The following is a 25023-nucleotide window of genomic DNA, read 5'->3' on the forward strand; positions in this document are numbered from 1 at the left end:
CAGTCCGGTCCCAGGCCCTAAAAGAGCCCTGTGGACATTGTTTATTGCCTACACACGGCAGGGCTTGTTTCACCAACAAAGGGGCCTGACTTTAATCAATAACCCAAAACCCTTAGATCTGACCGATCCCACGTGTTTTAAGATACTGTCGGAATGTCCAGCTGCGAGATAGCGATCATCTGTTACATCTAAGTGGGGGGACATTTGTTGCTGGATTTGTGTGGGAACTAGCTTGAGGCGGGGACTCCAAGGATGTTTGACCATGCAATAAACTGACGAAAGAAATGTATAAAAGGCCATGCCACAGAGATGCAGTTAGAGCACCTCCTGACGATAGCCCCGGTGTCTGATGTGATGTGTTCTCCTCCTGGAGTAATAAACCTGTTCTTCGCTTTTCCACTTGCCAGTGCCTGCCTCGCTATTTTGATAGCTAATATTAAGGTAAATTAGAGGTGGTTGGCACCAAGCGGCATCAAAAGTCTTGGGAGTCACAGCTGCTTTTTACACAACCACTCACACACACAGTCACACATCCATACAAACACTCTGCCACTCAGCCCCCCTCCAGGGCCGATTTTGGCCCTAGGGGACCCCATCCTCCAGGGCCCAGCCTTAACTGAATGGGGATGGAGGCCACGTGGCCCCCTCTCCAGGTCAATTTCGGCATTCCCATCCAACCGAGCCCAGGCATAAATATATACATTTTTAATGGGGGCGGGGGTCTTCACGGCCCGCCTCCCTGGGCCAATTTAGGCCCCGGGGACCCCATTCCCCAGCCATAAACAAATGGGGAAGGTGGGCTGCAGGACCCTTTCCCCGGACCAATTATTGGCACGAGCTCCCCATCCCCCTGGGCCTGGCCATTTCACCTGGGTGCCCTGGGGACACAGTGTGCCTAATGGGGATCGCGAGGGGTACCTCAAGGCCCCCGCATTCCAGGCTGGCTCGTGGCTTCCTGCTGTATGAACAAGCGCTGGAGCCCCCACTTTTTTTGCCATATTTGCTTTAAATTCGCAACACATTTAAAAAAAATGCTTTTTACCCTGCAGGGTCCCTCTGGGACCCCAAGACCAAGGCTTGGAGGTCAGGGTATCCCTACCCAGCCCCCTTTTCTTTTTCTTTTTTTTACTTTTTTGGGGGGACACTCGGCAGAAGCAGAGTCCCAAGATGGCTGTTAACACTTCCTGGTTGAAGTGTTGGCAGCCCCAATCAGTTATGCCGTTCTCTGCACAAGCTCGTTATTATTCGTGAATTAGCCAGCAATCAGAGATATCTAAATTTGGTTTCCTTAAATTTCTCAACAACAACTGAATAGATTTACAACAAATAATAGCAGTTCGGGCCGCAGCTCTGTCTAAAGAGTTCAGGGGAATTAACATGGAAAAGGCACCTTTGTTGACCCCTTATTTCTCAGCCCCTACTTGACCGATCTCCCTGAAACTTTCCATGCACAACAAGACTCACCGTGACCTTTCGTTGGAAAGTCTTGTGACGAGTCGTCAAACAGCGCCAAAGATACAGGCAACTTTAGTGAATCACATGTACCCAGTAGTCCAGTGCAGACGCGTTTCGGGCCTCGAGCTCTTTGTCAGAGGCATCCTGCATGAAAACTGCAACATTACCACAGGATATATCCCCTCTTTTATGTCAATCATATCATATGTATATATATATAGTCACTCAATGATCGATATGTAAAAATGCGGGCTTGTTAGTGAGGCCAGGGGCGATGAGGAAGGGTGAAGATGGTCCTAGTGGGACGTCCCCTAGACTTCTAGATCGAAGTAAATTGATCTAGAGTTCCTCATGTACCGGCATGTGTCCAAATTCATGCTTAAAATGAGACCAGCCTCCTCGTTACATATTTCTCAAGCTGGAATTATCAAGATGTGTTGAAAATCAAAAGTGGTACTCTTATCCAAAATGTATTGATACATTTTTATTTTACTTTTGTAGAAAAAGAATACAAAAAGACATTCGCACTTTTGACTGTAAATCTGTCTTCCAGCTGTATGTTTAGCTCAATAAATATTATAAAAAGAGAGAGGAACCCCTTGAAGTAAACAAGGGAATTGGGGTGTTAAACCTAAATCAAACAGAATGATTCCCTTGGGTCGTGTACAAGAGAAGCTTGGAATTAGCTATAACCACAATCAAATATAAACACACTAACTAAAGAAATTAATCAAAAATGAAGTTACATAACAATTTATTGAAACAATAAAAAGACAATTTACAATTACACTGGAAAAAATGTTAAAAAACAATTAAAATACTATATCATTTTGTGACCAGCACAAAAATGAAGGACAGACAAAACTCAATTGTAAAACATACAAATTAGAGATTACAAAGCGTACATTCACAATTAAAATTTCAACGTCCCCTGGTTTTATAACCTTACAATCTTATATACACCAGGGGGGAAAAAAGATGAATTGTACAGAAAATTGTGTCGACGCGTTTCGGTGGTTTGCGTATTATTATGTGCCACCTTTATCAAGACTATTGATTTGTTGTCTGTCGTGTTACTGGATCCTTACGGTTGTCCTGTTTGGTCAGGTGGGATTCCTTATTATGTAGGAGATAAAAATTCTTTCAGGATGTGAGGAGATATTCTTATTGGGCGGTAACTATCTGGAGGTTACTAATGATTCTCCTATCCGATAAGGATTAGAAAACTTTTCAGAGTCTGTAAATCTTCAGACACTTCTATGTCACTACTTTTTAGTTATTCTTGACTTGTAGCGGGGATGGATGGTATTATCGTATCCCAAATGAAAACGAAGACCCGATACGAACAGACGCTTTTGCTGTAGCAGGGGATACGATAATACCATTTTTTAAGAAACTACCCCAACGCTCACAAAAGTAAAGGCAGCTCACCGCGCCTCTATTATTCCTTCTACTGCGAGATCTCTTTTTGACCATTATAGAGAGACTCGTTCTGGTCATTGAAGCCAACCGCCATTGATCTTGATATCCATCCCCGCTACAAGTCAAGAATAACTAAAGAGTAGTGACATAGAAGTGTCTGAAGATTTACAGACTCTGAAAAGTTTTCTAATCCTTATCGGATAGGAGAATCATTAGTAACCTCCAGATAGTTACCGCCCAATAAGAATATCTCCTCACATCCTGAAAGAATTTTTATCTCCTACATAATAAGAAATCCCACCTGACCAAACAGGACAACCGTAAGGATCCAGTAACACGACAGACAACAAATCAATAGTCTTGATAAAGGTGGCACATAATAATACGCAAACCACCGAAACGCGTCGACACAATTTTCTGTACAATTCATCTTTTTTCCCCCCTGGTGTATATAAGATTGTAAGGTTATAAAACCAGGGGACGTTGACATTTTAATTGTGAATGTACGCTTTGTAATCTCTAATTTGTATGTTTTACAATTGAGTTTTGTCTGTCCTTCATTTTTGTGCTGGTCACAAAATGATATAGTATTTTAATTGTTTTTTAACATTTTTTCCAGTGTAATTGTAAATTGTCTTTTTATTGTTTCAATAAATTGTTATGTAACTTCATTTTTGATTAATTTCTTTAGTTAGTGTGTTTATATTTGATTGTGGTTATAGCTAATTCCAAGCTTCTCCTGTACACGACCCAAGGGAATCATTCTGTTTGATTTAGCTCAATAAATAAACATTAATAAAATAAAAGTTACATATCGTCAGGCAGCTGAGATTCTAAAACAGGATGCAGGCGTGTGTTTTCTAATGAAAGTGCAGTGCAGTGCAAAAAGGAATTCACATTATCAATTTCTGAAAACGCAATTGTTTGTTTTACGGTAACAGTTGCAGCACCTTTTGGCCTACCATCCGAACATTATTGTAGACAATATTGAGGCTCACTGCAAGATGTTAAAAAAGAGGAAATACATATTTGAACCTATAGGGCTCCATCTGAGATCAGGAATGAACCTGCACCATGCAGCAGCATGTTACTGGCAGTTATGAACTACATGAAGAGAGGAAGGTGTCGCCTGATGATGCTCTGCAGAGGTGTCAGAAGGTCTTGGAGAAAAAGTTGGGTGCATGATCTGTAAAGTGCTGGAATTCATCTGTTCCTGCAACAAGCACGGTGGCGGGGAAGGATCGGGGGCGCTCGGGGTCCTGGAATCAGAGAGGAGAGAAGTGCATTAGAATGAGGGCATTCAGACGTGGGAGAATACAAGACCTTATCATAGAGGACCTACACTGGTGTCATGTAGAGAGGGAGAAAAGGGCATGATCAACCGAATCTCTAAAACGTGTACTCTACAACAATAACTAACCATAAACCTTCCCTCTCTTTCAAAACTGTCTAAGAACCAACGCTAGCTAAATCCCCAAACTATCTACCATTCAAACCTGCCCCTCTTATAGAACAACCTAACTACCCAAACTATCTAAATCCCCAAACTATTGAACCTTCAAACCTGCCTCTCTTATAGAACAACCTAACTACCCAAACTAACTAAATCCCCAAACTATTGAACCTTCAAACCTGCCTCTCTTATATAACTAACAACCATAACTATCTAAATCCCCAAACTATTGAACCTTCAAACCTGCCTCTCTTATATAACTAACGACCATAACTATCTAAATCCCCAAACTATTGAACCTTCAAACCTGCCTCTCTTATGTAACTAACGACCAAAACTATCTAAATCCCCAAACTATTAAACCTTCAAACCTGCCTCTCTTATAGAACAACCTAACTACCCAAACTATCTATATCCCCAAACTATTGAACCTTCAAACCTGCCTCTCTTATAGAACAACCTAACTACCCAAACTAACTAAATCCCCAAACTATTGAACCTTCAAACCTGCCTCTCTTATATAACTAACGACCATAACTATCTAAATCCCCAAACTATTAAACCTTCAAACCTGCCTCTCTTATATAACTAACAACCATAACTATCTAAATCCCCAAACTATTGAACCTTCAAACCTGCCTCTCTTACATAACTAACAACCAAAACTATCTAAATCCCCAAACACACACAGTTACGAGTAGAAATGCACGCACACAAACACACGTGCATGGATGCACACACACAAACACATACAGTCCACACTGTCACTCTTGTCGTCTAATAATCCCACTGACACACATTCATACTCAGACAGTATGAAGGAGAGGATTGTACTCACCTCCACGGGGTAGGCTGTGGTGGGGACGTAGCGAATAACGAAGCCACATCTGCGTCTGTGGGACGTGTTGGGTTCACTGGCGTGGACTGTCAGCCCGTCGTGGATCTGACGAGAGAAATGTAGGATATGAGCCGTGCTTATCTGCCAAAAATTTAAGTGCCAGGGCCCAATGTGTTACTCACTGGTCCACTGCAGCTGGCACTGCCCGCGTCACTTTTTTACCTTTAAGTTTTGTCATTTTTTTAAAGCTATATTAAATCATTTAGTTCTCTACTAATGAAAGTTAGTTAAAAATACACACACACTGCCACCTATATGGTGGTTTCTCAGACATATGTGCCTTTGTTTACAGAAAAGCACCGGAAAACACTGGCACAAATTAAGCACTGGATGTGGGACAGAGAAAAGACAGGCAGCGCCTTGGGGAAACTGAGTACATAGTCCTGAGGCACCCCAAGGAAAGCTGTGAGTGCACAGCGCTGGTGCACCCCAGGGGGAGCTGTGAGTACACAGTGCTGGTGCACCTCCGGGGGAACTGTGAGTACACAGTGCTGGTGCACCCGGGGGAGCTGTGAGTACACAGTGCGGGTGCACCCCGGGGAGCTGTGAGTACACAGTGCTGGTGCACCCCAGGGAGAGCTGTGAGTACACAGTGCTGGTGCACCCCAGGGGGAGCTGTGAGTACACAGTGCGGGTGCATGCCCAGGGGGAGCTGTGAGTACACAGTGTGGGCGCTTCTCTATGGTAAGCTGTGAGTACACAGTGTGAGTGCACCCGGGGGAGCTGTGAGTACAGAGTACACAGAGTTGACGCACCCTCATAGAAAGCTGTGAGTACACAGGTTGGTGCACCGTCATCGGGAGCTGTGAGTCCACAGTGCTGGCGCACCCTCAAAGAAAGCTGTAAGTACAAGGAGGTACAGTACATGGGCACCCTTAAGGTGGGGTAGTGAGTACACAGTACATGGGCACCCTTAAGGTGGGGTAGTGAGTACACAGTACATGGGCACCCTTAAGGGGGGGGGGGGTATTGAGTACACAGTTCTGGGTACCTTTAAGGAGGGGGTTGTGAGTACACAGTTCTGGGGCACCTTTAAGGGGGGCTGTGAGTACACAGTTCTGGGACACCTTTAAGGGGGGTTGTGAGTACACAGTAATGGAGACAAAAGGCTCATTATGGGAAGGGCGGTGCCATAAATTGATGGATGTCTTGGCCCCGGCCACGTCCCGACTGCCTCATTTATAAGTGGGGGAATCACTGGTCTGCCTGACACCCACAATGCACCGGGCTCAAGTATCATGGCTTTTCATGTTACTTCGTAACGTTGCAGTAACCCCTTGCTTGTTTGCCTGTGGGAATAACGACAACTGTGAGACATGAGTCCAGGAAACGACAGAGCGCTGTGAACTCACCGACATCTGCCCAGCCTGAAGAGGACACTCCACCGCCTTCTCTGCATCAACCAGGTGCCGCGGAATCTCCTGATTGGTGGACAGCATGTTTCCGGGGGTCATTGCTGTGCCGTGCTCCAGGACACCTTGTTTGTGACTTCCTGCAGAAGAAAAGAGGGTTGGAGTAAGGGGGGCACTGATTCCTGGCCTGGGTACTCATGCAGTCCCCGCCTCTGTCTAAAATGAGGTGTCAGCACGGGCCACACCCACAATAATTATACACACATTTACCTTTAATTATCATGAGTGGTAAAGGCATCTGCGTGGTAAAGGAAGCGTGGTAAAGGCATGCGTGGAAAAGACTGTGTGGTAAAGGCATCTGGGTTGTAAAGGAAGCGTGGTAAAGGTTGCGTGGAAAAGACTGCGTGGTAAAGGCATCTGCAGGGTAAAGGCATGCATGGAAAAGACTGCGTGGTAAAGGCATTTGCGTGGTAAAGGAAGCGTGGTAAAGGCATGCATGGAAAAGACGCCTGGTAAAGGATGTTTTTCATCTAACAGAGGACTGCGGCTTCTAAATAAAGAGAGAGCCATCTCTGAACACTAGAACCCCGCGAGGACCCCGGGGATCTTTCATCCAGGCCTCCACAGCCCCCAGGAGTCTAGCCTCTGACACTAATCTGGGTGAAGATTGTAGGCTCCTACTAGAGCCCTGTCTGGCCAACCCTGTCCAATATCACTCTTTCAAGGCAGTGGTGCCCGTGTTTACAGGCAAAGACATCTCTGCCTCTAGAACCATAAGCGGCGTCCCTCTGTTAGGACCTCGTCCCCCCCCCCCGCTCCAGCTGTACAGTAAAGCACGGGTCAGGGTTTGATTGGCTTTAAAAAAAGTTGGCCCGGGCACCCTGAAAAAAGAGCCCCTTATTTGCGGATTGCGGGCAAGATTTACAAGGACTGGCGCATCCTTGCAGATTAGCAGTGATGCGCCAGTAACGATGCGATTCGCAATTCTCCTTGCGCCACCACGGATGCGTCGCATTTACAATGCAGCACACCGTGGCGCAGGGATAGACAGATGCGTGTCACATCTGATGGTGTAAGGTCGGTGCATGGCTGGAGTCATGTCGCAGGCGCAACGCTACTCCAGCAATGTTCAGGGACCGCCCATACCTAACGTGCTGGCCCACTCCTTACGCCTGCTTGAAGCAGGCGTAAGGTTTCGTCGCAGCAGCCTCTGAAAAATGACTGTGAAATCTTGTAGATTTCACACCGTCACTTTTACGAGGTTTTTTCCGGCGGAACGCCCACCCTGCATACCTTAAACCTGACGCAGGTTTAATGTGGTGCAGGGCTTCACAACGTGACGCATCTCCCTAGATGCGTCAGGTTGTAAATAAGTCGCAACGTGGTGCATGGTTTACGCCGCCGCTGAGTCACAGAAGTGACGCAACAATGGCGTAAATGGGACGCAATTGACTTGTAAATCTGCACCCTTCTTTTTTTAAAACATTGCTTCAGTGTTTTAAGTGTTATAAAAAGAAGTTGGGGGATTTCTATAAGAGAGGTGTGTTTTATCTTAACTTTACTAAGATTTAAAAAATGCGATGATTGTTGCTAGGACTCTGTGTTGTTGGAATAGTTTACACTGGTGAACCACACCTGAATATAAGTGAGGCCACTTAATCTCAGCCCCCCTGCCCCTGCTCAATCTGCATACATTAATGGGCGGGGCCAGCCGGAGACTGGGAATGATACCTCCGCCCCCTTGGTAAAAGGGGGGTAACGGAGGTCCATCTGCCTCCGCAAAGGCTGCTCAGGCCCCCACTGGGTGGAGCAGCACAGACAGCCCATATCGGCCACCACGCTGCCCAAAAAAGCGGCCCACAGCTGCAACTCAGATACCAGCCCATCGCCCATTGCCCGAGAGCCCCCTTACCAATCCGACCCTGGCACGGTTCCCTCCGATCACACTGGGGCGCTCGTACATAGCAGCATGGACTTGCTCCATCCTGAGATATAGTTGTGACCCACATGGTGCTGAGGGCGCCAGGACCTGTGTGGAGCCTGCGTTCTATCTCCAGACTTTCTGTACAAAGACAACATCCCTGTGTCAGGACAGCAGTGGACTCCGATAGAGAAGTAGACGATTTGTCAACACCACTGAGTCAAGGCCCAAGGGCTTCAACAATATTAGCCTGCTGTACCCCTGCTTGTCTGGACTCTGACTCATTGTGAATGAATGCACCGTCTTCCTTTCATATAACTCTCTCCCACATCCCTATGTCGCGACATTGAGGCTCCTTGGTTAACTGATGGCCTCCCCTGCTGTATAGTCCTGTCCCAGATCCCTATGTCACAACACTGGGGCTCAAGGTAAAGAGATGGCCTATCTATCTCCCATGCTGTGGAGCCCTGTCCTAGATTCTTATGTGATTACATTGGGGCTCACCAGTAGAGTATTAGCCCATCCCCCATTCTCAGCCAATCAGTGTTACAGCTCCAGGCTGTTGTGATGCATGCATTGACTATGGGAGCTTATCCATACCTGGAATAACCTGCAGGACACCATTCTCTGCGTCTACGTCATCCAGGGCAAGCCACACTGAGGCCACTGGGCCCCCCTCGAAGCCCCAATACCTGGAAGTAAAAGGAGGAGGACACTGTCAGCCAAACATCGGCAGACCCCGGGGCAAGAGGATGGCACACGAGGGCACAGGATGGCACATGACAGGATGGCACATGAGGGCATAGAATGGCACATGAGGGCACAGGATGGCACATGAGGGCACAGGATGGCACATGAGGTCACATCATAGCACATGAGGGCTCAGGATGACACATGAGGGCACAGGATGGCACATGAGGGCACAGGATGGCACATAAATGGATAGGATGGCACAGGATGGCACATGATGATACAGAATAACCCATGAGAGCACAGTATGGCACATGAGGGCACAGGATAGCACATGAGGGTACGGGATGGTACATGAGGGCACAGGATGGAACATGATGGTACAGGATAATATATGAGAGCACAGTATGGCCCATGAGGGCACAGGATGGCACACGAGGGCACAGGATGGCTATTGATGACACAGGATGGCACATCAAGGCATGGATGGCACATTTTGACACATGAGGGCACAGGATGGCATATGATGGCACAGAATGGCACAAGAGGACACACAATAGCACATGAGGGCAGAGGGTGACACATGAGGGCACAGGATATTATACAAAGGGCATAGGATAACACATGGAGGGACAGGATGGCAGATGATGGCACAGGATGGTGCATGAGGGCATAAAAAGCCACATGATGGCACACAAGGGCACAGGATGACACAGGGTGATGTGTGTCTGGTAGTGCAGCCAGCCTTATGCCGTCATGTACTGCCTAGATGAAAGATGCTGTAATCTATGCTGTGTGTGCACCCCGCACCGCCCTGTGTATTTAACACCACATGGTGCCCACCAGGTAGCCTGTTATTCAGACCTCACCAGGCTGAGGGGGCAGGAATGCCATCCTTTGGACTTACCCTTGAAGTACAAAGAGACACATCACCCCTGCTGATCCCTCCCCATCCCCACCCTAGAGCCAGCACCGCGCAGTCTGACTTACTTGATGTCCTGGTGCCAGGCCACGTAGGGGGTGCTGTTCCCTCGGTGGGGCACGTCGGAGGCCGGGTATTTACAGATGAACCTGGAGTCCAGCAGGACCACGTGGGGCCCCAGCACAGCTGTGATGGCCTGGAGGGTGTGCGGGTGGGTGGCGAGGCCCAGTACCCAGGGCAGGCGCAGGTGGGCGTTGTGCAGGCTGTACTGGGCGTGCTCCTTCCCTGCAGGGTGAGAAAGCAAAAGACACACAGATGATGGACGAAATGCAAAGCAAATCAAACATTCACCCCCAGTCAAGAGGTCTGGGTTCAATCCATCGTTCTTTTGCTCACCTTGCGACCCCATTTTAGACCCAGCCTGCAGGGGACACAAGGAGGGGGGTTAGTCTCTACACCGAGAGGCCTCTAAACGGAGGGGCTTATATATGGGAATGGTGGCACCGAGCAGCGCAGCTAAAAACATTCCTGCGCCGTCCTGCGCCACTGGAAAAGGGCAGGAACGTGCCGCATTTATCCAATACGGTGCATTGTTTTCCTTTCTCCCTGCGCTGGCACCGTTTCTGCAGCCTAGTGCCAACGCTGGCACCCTTGCACCATGGTGCAGCACTGCCTGTGTTACAGGCGGGATTGTATTAGAGCAGGAAGGGGCACCTTCCAGCATATAAGCAATCCATAGTGGCATTCTCCTCTTTCTAGGTGAGCCGCAGAATGCACACACATGGAAAGTTAAAAACAAGTAGAAATAAAGACATTTCTCCTCTTTACAGCCACCATACACAAGACACAAGCAACATAAAGCAGATACAGCCACCATACACAAGATACAACCAACATAAAGCAGATACAGCCACCAGACACAAGATACAAGCAACATAAATCAGATACTGCCACCAGACACAAGATACAAGCAACATAAAGTAGATACAGCCACCAGACACAAGATGCAAGCAACATAAAGCAGAAACAGCCACCATAGACAAGATACAAGCAACATAAAGCAGATACAGCCACCAGACACAAGATACAAGCAACATAAAGCAGATACAGGCACCAGACACAAGATATAAGCAACATAAAGAAGATACAGCCACCATACACAAGATTCAACCAACATAAATTAGATACAGCATTTATACTCTTGATACAGCCACCATACACAAGATGCAACCAACATAATGCAGATACAGCCACCAGACACCAGGTACAAGCAACATAAAGCAGATACAGCCACCAGACACAAGATACAAAAACATAAAGCAGATACAGCCACCATACACAAGATACAAGCACCATAAAGGAGATACAGCCACCAGACACAAGATACAAGCAACATAAAGCAGATACAGCAATCATACTCTTGACACAGCCACCAGACACAAGATACAAGCAACATAAAGCAGATACAGCCACCAGACACAAGATACAAGCAACATAAAGCAGATACAGCCACCAGACACAAGATACAAACAACATAAAGCAGATACAGCAACCATACACAAGATACAAGCAACATAAAGCAGATACAGCCACCAGACACAAGATACAAGCAAATAAAGATATTTCTCCTCGTTAGGCCTCACCTTGGGAGCCATAATATTTTAACACATTCCTAGATTTACAAGACGTTGTAAATCTGCGTCAAAAACGATGAGTTGCGACACCCTTCGCAACGCCCATGGAACGCCTTCCGGGCGCAGTGTAATGCAACGCAGTGATTTGCTCTGTGTTGCCTTTCTCCATATTTGTGAAGCCGCTCAGGGCCACGCAGGGTGGCTTTGCGGGGCTTCATAAATTTGGCTTGGGGCTTTGCCTCGGGCATGTACCACTTAGCATGATGCAAGCATGACGCAAGGCCCGCATAAATAAGCTCGAGAGATAAGGCTGCCCTCCCTGCACCTACCAAACTCCTGCTCCAGCTCCTCGAATGCCTTCCTGGCGCCCTCCAGCTCCTCCAGGTCCAGCACTGGCACTGACGTCAGGAAGCCCCGGGCATCATAAAGGGTCTTCATGTGCTGAGGGTCCGCCTCCATGATGAGGGCGAGGACTCGGACCCCGCTTCTTGTGCAAGGGATGGGGTCTGCCGCCGGGCTCCTGAGAGCTGAGCCCCAGATGTGGATATGTTCCTCTGGCACCGGACTCCAGATGTTGCCCTTCACCTCCAGAGGTGTTGATGCTCCAGGCGTTTTCTTCTGGCTCCCAAGACCCAGGTGCTCCAGATGTGGCCCTGTGGCTCCCCAGGTGCTGGAGATTCTGTACCCTGGTATTCAAGAGCTCCAGATGTGAGTGTTTCCTCCTGCTCCGTGCAGTGCTGGAGCTCCAGGTGTTGCTGGGGGTCACTGCCACTGCTGTCCACCAGGCCCGGCTCCAGGATTTTTTATTTGGGTGGGCCAAGAGTGCATTCGGGTGGGCCACTGCGGCAGTCGCGACTCGCGGGAGGGAGTGGGGGGAGAGGAATAGGGGTCGCGCGCAGAGGTCTGGTGGGGAGGGGTTTAATTTAATAATATTCATTAAAAAAAACAGGAAGTAGGCAGCCAGGCTTCCTCCCCTAAGCCAATCACAATGCTCTAAGCAGCGCTGTGATTGGTCAGTATGCCACCCAGCCAGGGGCCTATGTGGCCCTGCCCTGCTCGCATGTACAAACGCTATTGTGCAAGACGGTATTAACAAGGGTCGTCCCTTCCTAATAGCGAGCCGCATTTGCATGCATCATTGTTTGGCGACCACAATTAAAGTTACAAAACACTTGCAATTTACCTCCTACTCCAAATAGGTAGTAATCCACTTGAAAGAGGAAGGTGATTACTCCTCTGCCCATGTAAGGTCCCTTTGATGAGCAGAGGAGGTTTCTGAGGTGGGAGTATCAAGCAGGTAACACTACTCAGCCTGCCTCGTTGCCAGCCTTCAGAGAGAATCTCTCTTCAATAATACCTCCATCTGACCCCAGACTCTGCAGTACACTCCCTTCCAGGCCTGATCATCAATTTTCTACAATCTCTCTACCGTGCACCTTAACTCACAGCTAACCTTGGTCCCCAGCCCCATATCAGGCACCACCTGGTTTCATTCTCCATAATCCCACTAAAAAGATTTGTAAAATCACCTTCCAACTGAAAACCCTGAATATAAGAGTAAATACAATTAGCTCACACTTTAAAATATGTTACATAGTGGCCCTAATGACCCAACTGCTAATTAAATAAGCAAAAACATTACAGGGTCTATTATAGCGCTGGTACGATAGTATTTATTGGTGTCCCACCACTGACCTCTTACTCGGTAGACACCTTTACTACCACCCTCCAACAGTGCACTTCATCTCTCCTGAGCCCCTTTCAGTCATGACCTCCTCATCAGACTCCTTCCCTACCACCCTCCACCAGTGTCCCTCATCACTCCAAAGCCCCTCCCCATGACCACCTCCTCAGACTCCCACACAAATACCCTCCACCAGTGCCCCTCATCGCTCCATAACCCCTCCCCCCATTGACCTCCTCCTGAGTCCCTCACTGCCACCCTCCACCAGTGTTCCTCATCGCTCCAAAGCACCTCCCCCATGACTTCATCAGATTTCCTCATTGCCACCCTCCTCCCAGACTCCCCCACTACCACCCTCCACCAGTGCCCCTCATCTCTCCTCAGCTCCTCCCCATGACCTCCCCCTCCTCGGATTCCCTCATTGCCATCCTCCAACACTGGCCTTCATCTCTCCGTAGCCTCTTCCCCTCATGACCTCCTCCTCAGACTCCCTCCCTACCACCCTCCACCAGTGCCCCTCAGCGCTCCATAGCCCCTCCCCATTACCTCCTCTTCAGACTCCCTCCCTACCACCCTCCACCAGTGCCCATCACTCCAAAGCAACCCTCCTCATGACCGCCTCCTCAGACTCCCTCCCTTCCACCCTCCACCAGTGCCCCTCATGACCTCCTCCTCAGACTCCCTCCCTACCACCCTCCACCAGTGCCAATCCCTCAAAAGCAACCCCCCTCATGACCGCCTCCTCAGAGTCCCTCCCTACCACCCTCCACCAGTGCCCATCATCACTCCAAGCAACTCCCCCTCATGATCTCCTCCTCAGACTCCCTTCCTACCCCTCCACCAGTGCCCCTCATCACTCCGTATCTCCACCCCTCATGATGTTCCCCTCGGATTCCCTCATTGCCACCCTCCAACAGAGCCCATCATCACTCCACAGCCCCTCTCTCATATGCATTTTATTTCTTGTATAGCGCTACTCGTAGTGTAGGGTATCACAGTACTGTACATCACACACACATTATGCAGACACAATGATTCATAAAAGTATCCAAATCAGCCTATAGGGAATGTCACATAAGCTAATGAGGATTACCAGGTGTAGGAATCACATCTCATCCATGCTGTTGGGCAATATGTATTAAGAGGATTGGGTCTGGAGAACCACAAGAGGATTGGGTCTGGAGAACTCCCTACCACCCTCCACCAGTGTCCATCATCACTCCAAGCAACTCCCCCTCATGATCTCCTCCTCAGACTCCCTTCCTACCCCTCCACCAGTGCCCCTCATCACTCCGTATCTCCACCCCTCATGATGTTCCCCTCGGATTCCCTCATTGCCACCCTCCAACAGAGCTCATCATCACTCCACAGCCCCTCTCTCATATGCATTTTATTTCTTGTATAGCGCTACTCGTAGTGTAGGGTATCACAGTACTGTACATCACACACACATTATGCAGACACAATGATTCATAAAAGTATCCAAATCAGCCTATAGGGAATGTCACATAAGCTAATGAGGATTACCAGGTGTAGGAATCACATCTCATCCATGCTGTTGGGCAATATGTATTAAGAGGATTGGGTCTGGAGAACCACAAGAGGATTGGGTCTGGAGAACTCCCTACCACCCTCCACCAGTGTCCATCATCACTCCAAGCAACTCCCCCTCATGATCTCCTCCTCAGACTCCCTTCCTACCCCTCCACCAGTGCCCCTCATCACTCTGTATCTCCACCCCTCATGATGTTCCCCTCGGATTCCCTCATTGCCACCCTCCAACAGAGCCCATCATCACTCCACAGCCCCTCTCTCATATGCATTTTATTTCTTGTATAGCGCTACTCGTAGTGTAGGGTATCACAGTACTGTACATCACACACACATTATGCAGACACAATGATTCATAAAAGTATCCAAATCAGCCTATTGGGAATGTCACATAAGCTAATGAGGATTACCAGGTGTAGGAATCACGTCTCATCCATGCTGTTGGGCAATATGTATTAAGAGGATTGGGTCTGGAGAACCACAAGAGGATTGGGTCTGGAGAACTCCCTACCACCCTCCACCAGTGTCCATCATCACTCCAAGCAACTCCCCCTCATGATCTCCTCCTCAGACTCCCTTCCTACCCCTCCACCAGTGCCCCTCATCACTCTGTATCTCCACCCCTCATGATGTTCCCCTCGGATTCCCTCATTGCCACCCTCCAACAGAGCCCATCATCACTCCACAGCCCCTCTCTCATATGCATTTTATTTCTTGTATAGCGCTACTCGTAGTGTAGGGTATCACAGTACTGTACATCACACACACATTGTGCAGACACAATGATTCATAAAAGTATCCAAATCAGCCTATTGGGAATGTCACATAAGCTAATGAGGATTACCAGGTGTAGGAATCACGTCTCATCCATGCTGCTGGGCAATATGTATTAAGAGGATTGGGTCTGGAGAACCACAAACACAGGATTTAAAGCATACCCCAGTGGTTGGCTGTACTGATTAGAAATTATATCTGCCCAAACTCTGTATTGCAATATTAGAATAATGAAATACTGGGAAAATTCGAACTAACTAGCAATACAAAAAAAACAAAATCTAATTATACCATTCTGGTTTGTATACACGTCTTTGATCACACTGTCCTATGTTAGGATTGTATCTTCTGAATCAAAGGATCTCTGTGACAAAGGCAGTAACCCACTGAGCTATCCACGTTAACTACAGTTCTATTGCATTTAAATTCTACAAACCAAAAAAAGAACTGCATCCTTGCAGAACCACTCATGAATGATACCAACGATTTAAACACACAATGTAAATGAAATAAACACGGCGTTCTAAGTATGTCTTTCTCACAGATTTAAAACACACAATAGCCACACATTCTCTTACCTGCTTCTTAAGAACTCTGTCACAGCCGGATCGGATAAACAAACAGCTCAAGGGGTCAGGAAGGTCAGGAAAACGAAACGGCAAAAAGAAAGATAACGTTCGAAGAACGTTTTAACTTGCAGTGGCCATGTTCTGCTGGCCTTGCTGACGTCACTGCCAGGGCCAAGGTTTATGTTTGGGTGGGCCAGGCCAAAGTTTGGGTGGGCCCGGCCCACCCGGCCCACCCCCTAGAACCGGGCCTGCTGTCCACCCTCCTCTGCCTTGGCATCTTATGTAGGGCCGCTCAGACCCGCCCCCGCCCCGGGACTGCACTCCCATGACGTCACCACAGCCGGGGGCTGCTTTCGGTTTTTCCCATTAATCCCAGCTCATGACCCCAGGCTGCCTGGCATTGTGTAATCCTGGGCATGTCCGCAGCGGATGGGGGAGGCACTGCAGACGCCAGCTCGGACGTTTCCTGGTGGTCCAAGGGGGCTGCCACAATGGGGTTCACGCGGGAGTCGTACAGTGATACCCCCAAATTATGGGACTTTGAAGTATGTATGAATAAAGAAACATTCCTTATTTACACTGAAGCCAGTATCGGGGTGTTACCGGTCCGAGGGGCTCCCGAGAGCAAAAGACGGGTCTAGGCCAGACCTGAAAAGAACAGGTCAGTAAAAGCAGCAGTGAAAGGCCGGAAAGTATCTGACCTCACGGGAACTGACGTCAATTCTTCTCCAGATAAGGATGTGAAGTCACAAACGCTTTGCCACAACGACTTCAAAAGAGGTGAAGCCATGACGTTAAAGGGGTATACTGACCCCAGCATAAGTGCAGCGCCCACACCCCATTTACAGACACCAGACACAGACACCACGGCTGACAGGCCAGATACAGACATCACACACACGAGGCAGAGCCTCACACGTGGGATACACGCGTCAAAGGCTACATACGTGTATGCACAGAATGGATTCTTCATATGAAGGATGCTGCCTTTATACATGGAATCCAGCCATCACACCGAAAAACAGCCATAATACACCAAGCATATCCGGATACACCATTGTGCAGCCCTCTGACGTATGAAGCAGGCCTCATATGCCAAATACAGCCACCAGACACAATATACAAGCAACATAAATCAGATACAGCCACCAGACACAAGATACAAGCAACATAAAGCAGATACTGCCACCAGACACAAGATACAAGCAACATAAAGCAGATACAGCCACCAGACACAAGATACAACAACATAAAGCAAATACAGCCACCAGACACAAGATACAAGCAACATAAATCAGATACAGCCACCAGACACAAGATTCAACAACACAAATCAGATACTGCCACCAGACACAAGATACAAGCAACATAAAGCAGATACAGCCACCAGACACAAGATACAAGCAACATAAATCAGATACAGCCACCAGACACAAGATACAAGCAACATAAATCAGATACTGCCACCAGACACAAGATACAAGCAACATAAAGCAAATACAGCCACCAGACACAAGATACAAGCAACATAAATCAGATACAGCCACCAGACACAAGATACAAGCAACATAAAGCAGATACAGCCACCAGACACAAGATACAAGCAACATAAATCAGATACTGCCACCAGACACAAGATACAAGCAACATAAAGCAGATACAGCCACCAGACACAAGATACAAGCAACATAAATCAGAAACAGCCACCAGACACAAGATACAAGCAACATAAATCAGATACAGCCACCAGACACAAGATACAAGCAACATAAATCAGATACTGCCACCAGACACAAGATACAAGCAACATAAAGCAGATACAGCCACCAGACACAAGATACAAGAAACATAAAGCAGATACAGCCACCAGACATAAGATACAACAACATAAATCAGATACAGCCACCAGACACAAGATTCAAGCAACATAAATGAGATACAGCCACCAGACACAAGATACAACAACATAAAGCAGATACAGCCACCATACACAAGATACAAGAAACATAAAGCAGATACAGCCACCAGACACAAGATACAACAACATAAATCAGATACAGCAATTCTGGGGATACATGAAAGTAGGTTGCTAGGAGGTGCAGAGGGAACCTCGTGCACATGAGGTCTGAGACACGTGGAAAGTGTTGTGTGGAGTGACCAGTTATTACATCTAGGCGCCTGAACTTGTTTGTTGCAGTTTGATATAGCGCGAACTCGACACAAGATATTGGAGCCTTTTACATGAGCACCAGATACCTCACCGGAGGACGCATTCATTTTTGGGAGGCACAGTGAGGTTCAGTGATCTGCCCAGAATCACAGGATGCCGAGCCAACGCCGAGACTCGAGCCTTGTTCCCCAGCTCCGTAGTCGGCAACTCTGGCCGTTACGCCTCATCCTTGTCATAAATACACAAACATTCCAAGATCAGGAACACAGCGTCCATCAAGTAACCCTTCAACCGATGGATGAACACGAGACACGCATCTCCCCAGCCAGTGGGGGCTGTAAACTTGACCCCAGTGCCAGTAAGGCCTGGCCCAGGGGAAGGGCAAAGTCGAGGCATCCATTGCTCGAGACAGATGTGCTGTGAACCGCCTGGGGGCACTCGCCACTGTCCGGGTTCAAGGCTGGGTGTTGTTTCCTGCTGTTAATGTCCATTGTGATAGCAACAGAGTGAAACAATTAGCCACCTCTGCCTGCTATTAACAGGGGAGGGGTCCCCCCAGAATAGAGCCCCGGGGTGCACTGGCCACAGTGGCGAGTGGGACTTCCCCGTGGCTGCTGCAGTGTGGGGGGTTTACACCTGCAGGGAAGTGACACTTCCTCTCTGGGGTACAGTGGAAACCCCCCAGGCTGCCTTGGGGCGTATTCCCTCCAAACTTGTTTAAGAAAGGTTCTCACTCCACAACCCAAACCCCCTGCAGAGGGCGCTTCTTGCTTTTTATTGGTTGTAACATGGATCTGGTATAACACGCTATTGATGCCGTGACGTCAGTCCCGAAGAGGCTGATCTGGGTGATCGTTCGAGTCGCTATGAACGGCGACCCCTGCTTTCTTTTTAAGGAAATGTTTCAGATGAAAGGCGAGCAAAATGCTGCTGCTGGGCGGGGGTGTTACTGTTACCACTCTATACCATAAGCCAGTAGCAATCGGAAAGGGACTGCTGTTGCCATGATAAAACAAGCATTGAAAATGCAATAGGGAGAGGATATGGCCTTATGGCTAAAGCTGCCGACGTTGGAGCTGGGGAACTGTTTTTGAGCCTCGGCGGCGGCATCCCGTGATTCTGGGTAAATCATTGAGTCTACCCGTGCCTGCCAAAAACAAGATGGCCGTCTAAAAGTGAAAGCGGGCATAGTGCGCTGCAAAAACAAAACAAGCTGTTGCCAGGGTTTAAGTGGGCCGGGTCTGATTGGTACTGAGCACCGGCAGTTTTTAGGTCTCGCTGAGCCAATGCGATTGTGCATTGCTGGCGAGATTATAGTAAGGGGAAAAGTAAAGTCGACCAAAGACCTTGGAATGCGGTTTATGGCCAGTGCATGTGAGGCATTTAAGCGCGAAGCTGGCATCGACTTGAAAGCAGCAGACTGCTTACGCCGGCGCGTGCTCGGCCTCACTTCCTGCTTCCCCCCTTACTTGCGTTATCGCTCACACCCCATATGCTCGTTCCCTCCCACCCTTGATGTATGCGCGTGCACGCCATCGCCAGCCACATAACACACCACCATTTGTCTGTGGCTCGGCATCAGACTTCAAAGGCTGCCGCTCCACCGCCCCCCACGTGCACATAGCACACCACCATTTGTCTGTGCCTCGGCATCAGACTTCAAAGGCTGCCGCTCCCTTATACCACTATTTTAGTATATGGTTCAGTGTCTGTCCCCTCTGCTTTCAGGTCCTCTTCATCTTCGATCCACCCTTGGATCCACCCGGACACTTCTCTCCTGGTTGCCTGCAGCATCTTTCTTCCAGGCTCCATAGGATTCGTAGACGAAGCCCGACACACTTTGACACCTACGCACCCGCTTCCTGTGGGTGAGATAACACGAGTACTTCGGTGCTCCTGTGGGTATTGACTATACAACTGTCTAGGTTTTAAGTAACTTTCAACGAGTCCAGTTAGAAGTGCCCTAAAATAACTAGTTTTCTTCTTTTACGTTCCCATTCATTCTCTATGGTAACGTGCGTGTGTGTTTAGACACTGCACACGCATCCCGTGGGTCTCCTGCTTCCTAACTCTTGGTAGCTCAGCATAGCCCCAGCGATTCCCTAGGCTATTCACTTTCCGTGTAGTTGTCCTTATACCACTACTTTAGTATATGGTTTAGCGTGCCCCTAGGGCCCTACTGTATTTTGTGCAACTTATTGTATTTTAATTGAATATCTTGTATTGTGCTTGTGCCTCTGACCTCATAAAGAGTTCAGAGGGTTGGTCTAGTAATAAATAACATATATGTTTTATATATATCCTGTGTGGTGTCCTTTCATTTGGTATTAAAGGGGTTACATATGGTAAAACAGCTGGCTTCACATGCCCTCTTGAGTTTAGCCTAAGACCTAAGACTGCTTTGTCCATGCTACCACTAGGATAGCTGGTCTATAAGGTTGACTTTACAACCATCACCATAAGGGTTGTTTGGACTGGTGCAAGGTGCTCACTAGAATAGTGAACATCATATACCAGGCCAACTTCTCACATACTGTTTATTCATCCCCTTTCTATGCTCATCCTTTCGCTCGCCATTGCCTGTGTATGCTCAACAGGTTGTTGCACTTAAACACCCCCCACCCGCCTCGGTGGTCTGTGTTTTCTTTCACTACTGTGTGACTCTTGATTCCTTCTGTCTGCGTGTTCAGCCCTCCACACTCTTCTCCTCCCATCTGTGCCTGGCTCCCCACGGTCACTCCTTTTGCTTTTTCTCTGGACATGCTCTGAGAGTGAGGCTCTGTTTGCTCACTTGATCTTCGGCTGCGCACAGTATGAACTCTGCTATGCGCCACATTTGAAAATATATTGACTTACCTTTTGAGGCTATTAGCAGTAAAAATGCAAAACTTGATTTGTACTGTGTGAAATACATCTCCTACAGTGTAGCAACTCGCAATGTGTCTTGACATCTGCACAACTAAGATTTTCTTTCTAGGTTAGCCAATCAGACTTGTCAGGATACCGAAGTACAGAAACTTGCAGTGTTAGGTGTGTGCACAAACTAGTATGTGTTATGAAGAGTGGAACTCTCATACTTTGTGCTAGCCCAGGATGCTTGTTTCCAGTCCAGGGAAGACATGGCTTGGCAGTTCGCCCTCACTCTATCTATCTATCTCCCACACTCTAGCTATTGCCCTCACTCTATCGGCCTTACTCTATCTATCTATCGGCCTCACTCTATCTATCGGCCTCACTCTATCTATCGCCCTCACTCTATCTATCGCCCTCTAGCTATCTATCACCCTTATTCTATCTATCTATTGCCCTCACTCTATCTATCGCCCTCACTCTATCTATCTATCGCCCTCACTCTATCTATTGCCCTCACTCAATCTATCTATTGCCCTCACTCTATCTATCTATTGCCCTCATTTTATCTAGGCATCACTATCTGAGGCATCACAGAGCTGCTTGCCTTTAGGAAGGCCCTGAAAACGTGGCTATGTAACCCTGTGATTAGGCCTTAGGAGGATATCTTACTTAGTGCCAGGAAGCCCTTGGGCAGCAGTGCGCTCTCTAAATATCACTAGCATAACATAACATAACATAACATCCATCTATTGCCCTCATTCTAGCGCCCTCTATCTATCGCCCTCACTCTATCTATCGCCCTCACTCTATCTATAGTCCTTATACTATCTATCGCCCTCATTCTATCTATCTATCACCCTCACTCTATCTATCGCCCTCACTCTATCTATCTATCGCCCTCACTCTATCTATCTATCTATCACCCTCACTCTATCTATCGCCCTCACGCTATCTATCCATCTATCGCCCTCACTCTACCTATCTATCCCACTCACTCTATCTATCGCCCTCACTATATCTATCGCCCTCACTCTTTCTATCTATCGCCCTCACTCTATCTATCTATCCCCTCACTCTATCGCCTTCACTCTATCTATCGCCCTCACTCTATCTATCGCCCTCACTCTATCTATCGCCCTCACTCTGTCTATCTATCGCCCTCACTCTTTCTATCTATCGCCCTCACTCTTTCTATCTATCGCCCTCACTCTATCTATATATCACACTCACTCTATAGCATCACTGAGGGGCACCACAACATCAGTATGCGCTTCCACAGCATCACTGAACACGACAGCATCACTAGTCGCAACCACAACATCACTCAGCACCACCACAACATCACTCAGTGCCACCACAGCATCAATCTGTGCAACCATTCAACAACAACTGGTTAAAATATGTTCTCTCAAAGTTTCAATCTTTATTATAAATGTCACAAAAAGATGTAAATATTTCACTTCTGTTCTTGGATTTTCATCACAATAAAATACACTCAACATAATCTTCGCAAAAGTTATTTACAAAAGTTTAAGCTATTGCCATTGTAAATTACAATAACTTTTATTTAAGTATTAAGTGTTAAAAAAAATTAGAAGCCATTGTTATTTGTAATAGCAATACATCTAAGTCACGTAAATACAACACATATTGCATTACAAATGCTACAGGTGTCACATTTGCAAAAGTTAAAACTATTGGCATTGTAAATAACAAAGCTACTAATTTCGCTATTTTCAAAACCAACACATAAATAAAAAATGTGTAATTTACAATACCAATAGCTCAAACTTTCCTAATGTGAGACCTATTGCATTGCAAATGCTTGTTTGGAGAAGTGTCCCGACACTTTTCCCCAAATGAGTCAAATGTCCCCGGTTTTGTGCCTTTGAAGCCAGAGGCCTTATGTCCGCCTCCTTTTGTTTGGTTACAGTGATTAACATCTGCAAATTCATTTATATTAGTAGCACAACACAGGTGCTCGAGGGGACGCATTGAAACGTTGAATCAAAATTAAAATTACACACAGTAAATTCCTCGAATACGGGTTGTTTACTGTCGCTATCTATCTATCTATCTATCTATCTATCTATCTATCTATCTATCTATCTATCTATCTATCTATCTATCTATCTATCTATCCATCTATTGCCCTCACTCTATCTATCGCCCTCACTCTATCTATCGCCCTCACTCTCTCTATCTATCGCCCTCACTCTATCTATCGCCCTCACTCTATCTATCGCCCTCACTCTATCTATCTATCTATCGCCCTCACTCTATCTATCTATCACCCTCACTCTATCTATCTATCTATCTATCCACCTATCGCCCTCACTCTATCTATCGCCCTCAGTCTATCTATCTATCGCCCTCACTCTATCTATCTATCTATCCATCTATCGCCCTCACTCTATCTATCGCCCTCACTCTATCTATTGCCCTCACTCTATCTATCTATCGCCCTCACTCTATCTATCTATCGCCCTCACTCTATCTATCTATCCATCTATTGCCCTCACTCTATCTATCGCCCTCACTCTATCTATCGCCCTCACTCTCTCTATCTATCGCCCTCGCTCTATCTATCTTTCACCCTCACTCTACTTCCCTTACTCTATCGCCCTCACTCTTTCTATCTATCGCCCTCACTCTATCTATATATCACACTCACTCTATAGCATCACTGAGGGGCACCACAACATCAGTATGCGCTTCCACAGCATCACTGAACACGACAGCATCACTAGTCGCAACCACAACATCACTCAGCACCACCACAACATCACTCAGTGCCACCACAGCATCAATCTGTGCAACCATTCAACAACAACTGGTTAAAATATGTTCTCTCAAAGTTTCAATCTTTATTATAAATGTCACAAAAAGATGTAAATATTTCACTTCTGTTCTTGGATTTTCATCACAATAAAATACACTCAACATAATCTTCGCAAAAGTTATTTACAAAAGTTTAAGCTATTGCCATTGTAAATTACAATAACTTTTATTTAAGTATTAAGTGTTAAAAAAAATTAGAAGCCATTGTTATTTGTAATAGCAATACATCTAAGTCACGTAAATAGAACACATTTATTTATTTAGAAAGTTTTATATACAGTGAACAAGACCCTTGCCGGTATCAGAGCCCTTTACAAGGTAAGTGTCTTAGATACACAGGTACAAGTTAAATAACATAAAGCTCAATGCTAGTCAATGATGGTGTAAACACCCTATCGTAGATACGTAGGTATATGGTGCAAAACAAAACGTTCCATGAAGAAGTTTTCTCTAGGCTCCAGATATTGCAAAATACTGCCGCAAGATTGGCTCTGAAGGGTCCGGGTGGAGGCTCCGACGATCGTTCCGCGGGGGAGGAACCGACATTAAAAGACCTCATGGCGGCTATCACTGGGGTCCGGACGTCCCTGGGCCAGAAGATGGAGACTCTTAATAACAAGCTGGACACTGTTTCAATAGAAATGGGGCTGATCAGGGCAGACCTTTCGAAGGCGAACGAGAAAGTTAAATCGTTGGAAGTCAAAACAACAAGCCTTATTGATGATGTGAACCAGCTGCAGCAGGAGGTGCGTGATCTTAGGTCCTCTAGGGAGTCTACTGATCGTCGGCTTGATGAATACAAAGGGCGGGCTCGACGCAACAATGTTCGCATCC

The 25023-nt window shown here is 47.2% G+C and overlaps 1 protein-coding gene across 1 annotated transcript; it reads right to left on the reverse strand.

The window, feature by feature from the left end:
* Nucleotides 1-4028: 4028 nt before the first annotated feature.
* LOC147689182 (phytanoyl-CoA dioxygenase domain-containing protein 1-like) lies at nucleotides 4029-12206 on the reverse strand. The gene is made up of 6 exons (XM_086940018.1): nucleotides 12077-12206; nucleotides 10182-10398; nucleotides 9102-9193; nucleotides 6581-6720; nucleotides 5169-5273; nucleotides 4029-4136 (listed from the first exon to the last, which is right to left on the reverse strand). The coding sequence occupies exons 1-6, from the start codon at nucleotides 12204-12206 to the stop codon at nucleotides 4029-4031; spliced, it is 792 nt and encodes a 263-aa protein (XP_086796144.1).
* Between the last annotated feature and the right edge of the window lie 12817 nt (nucleotides 12207-25023).

Source organism: Lissotriton vulgaris, chromosome 10 (assembly GCF_964263255.1).
Source record: "Lissotriton vulgaris chromosome 10, aLisVul1.2, whole genome shotgun sequence".
Classification (NCBI taxonomy): domain Eukaryota; kingdom Metazoa; phylum Chordata; class Amphibia; order Caudata; family Salamandridae; genus Lissotriton; species Lissotriton vulgaris.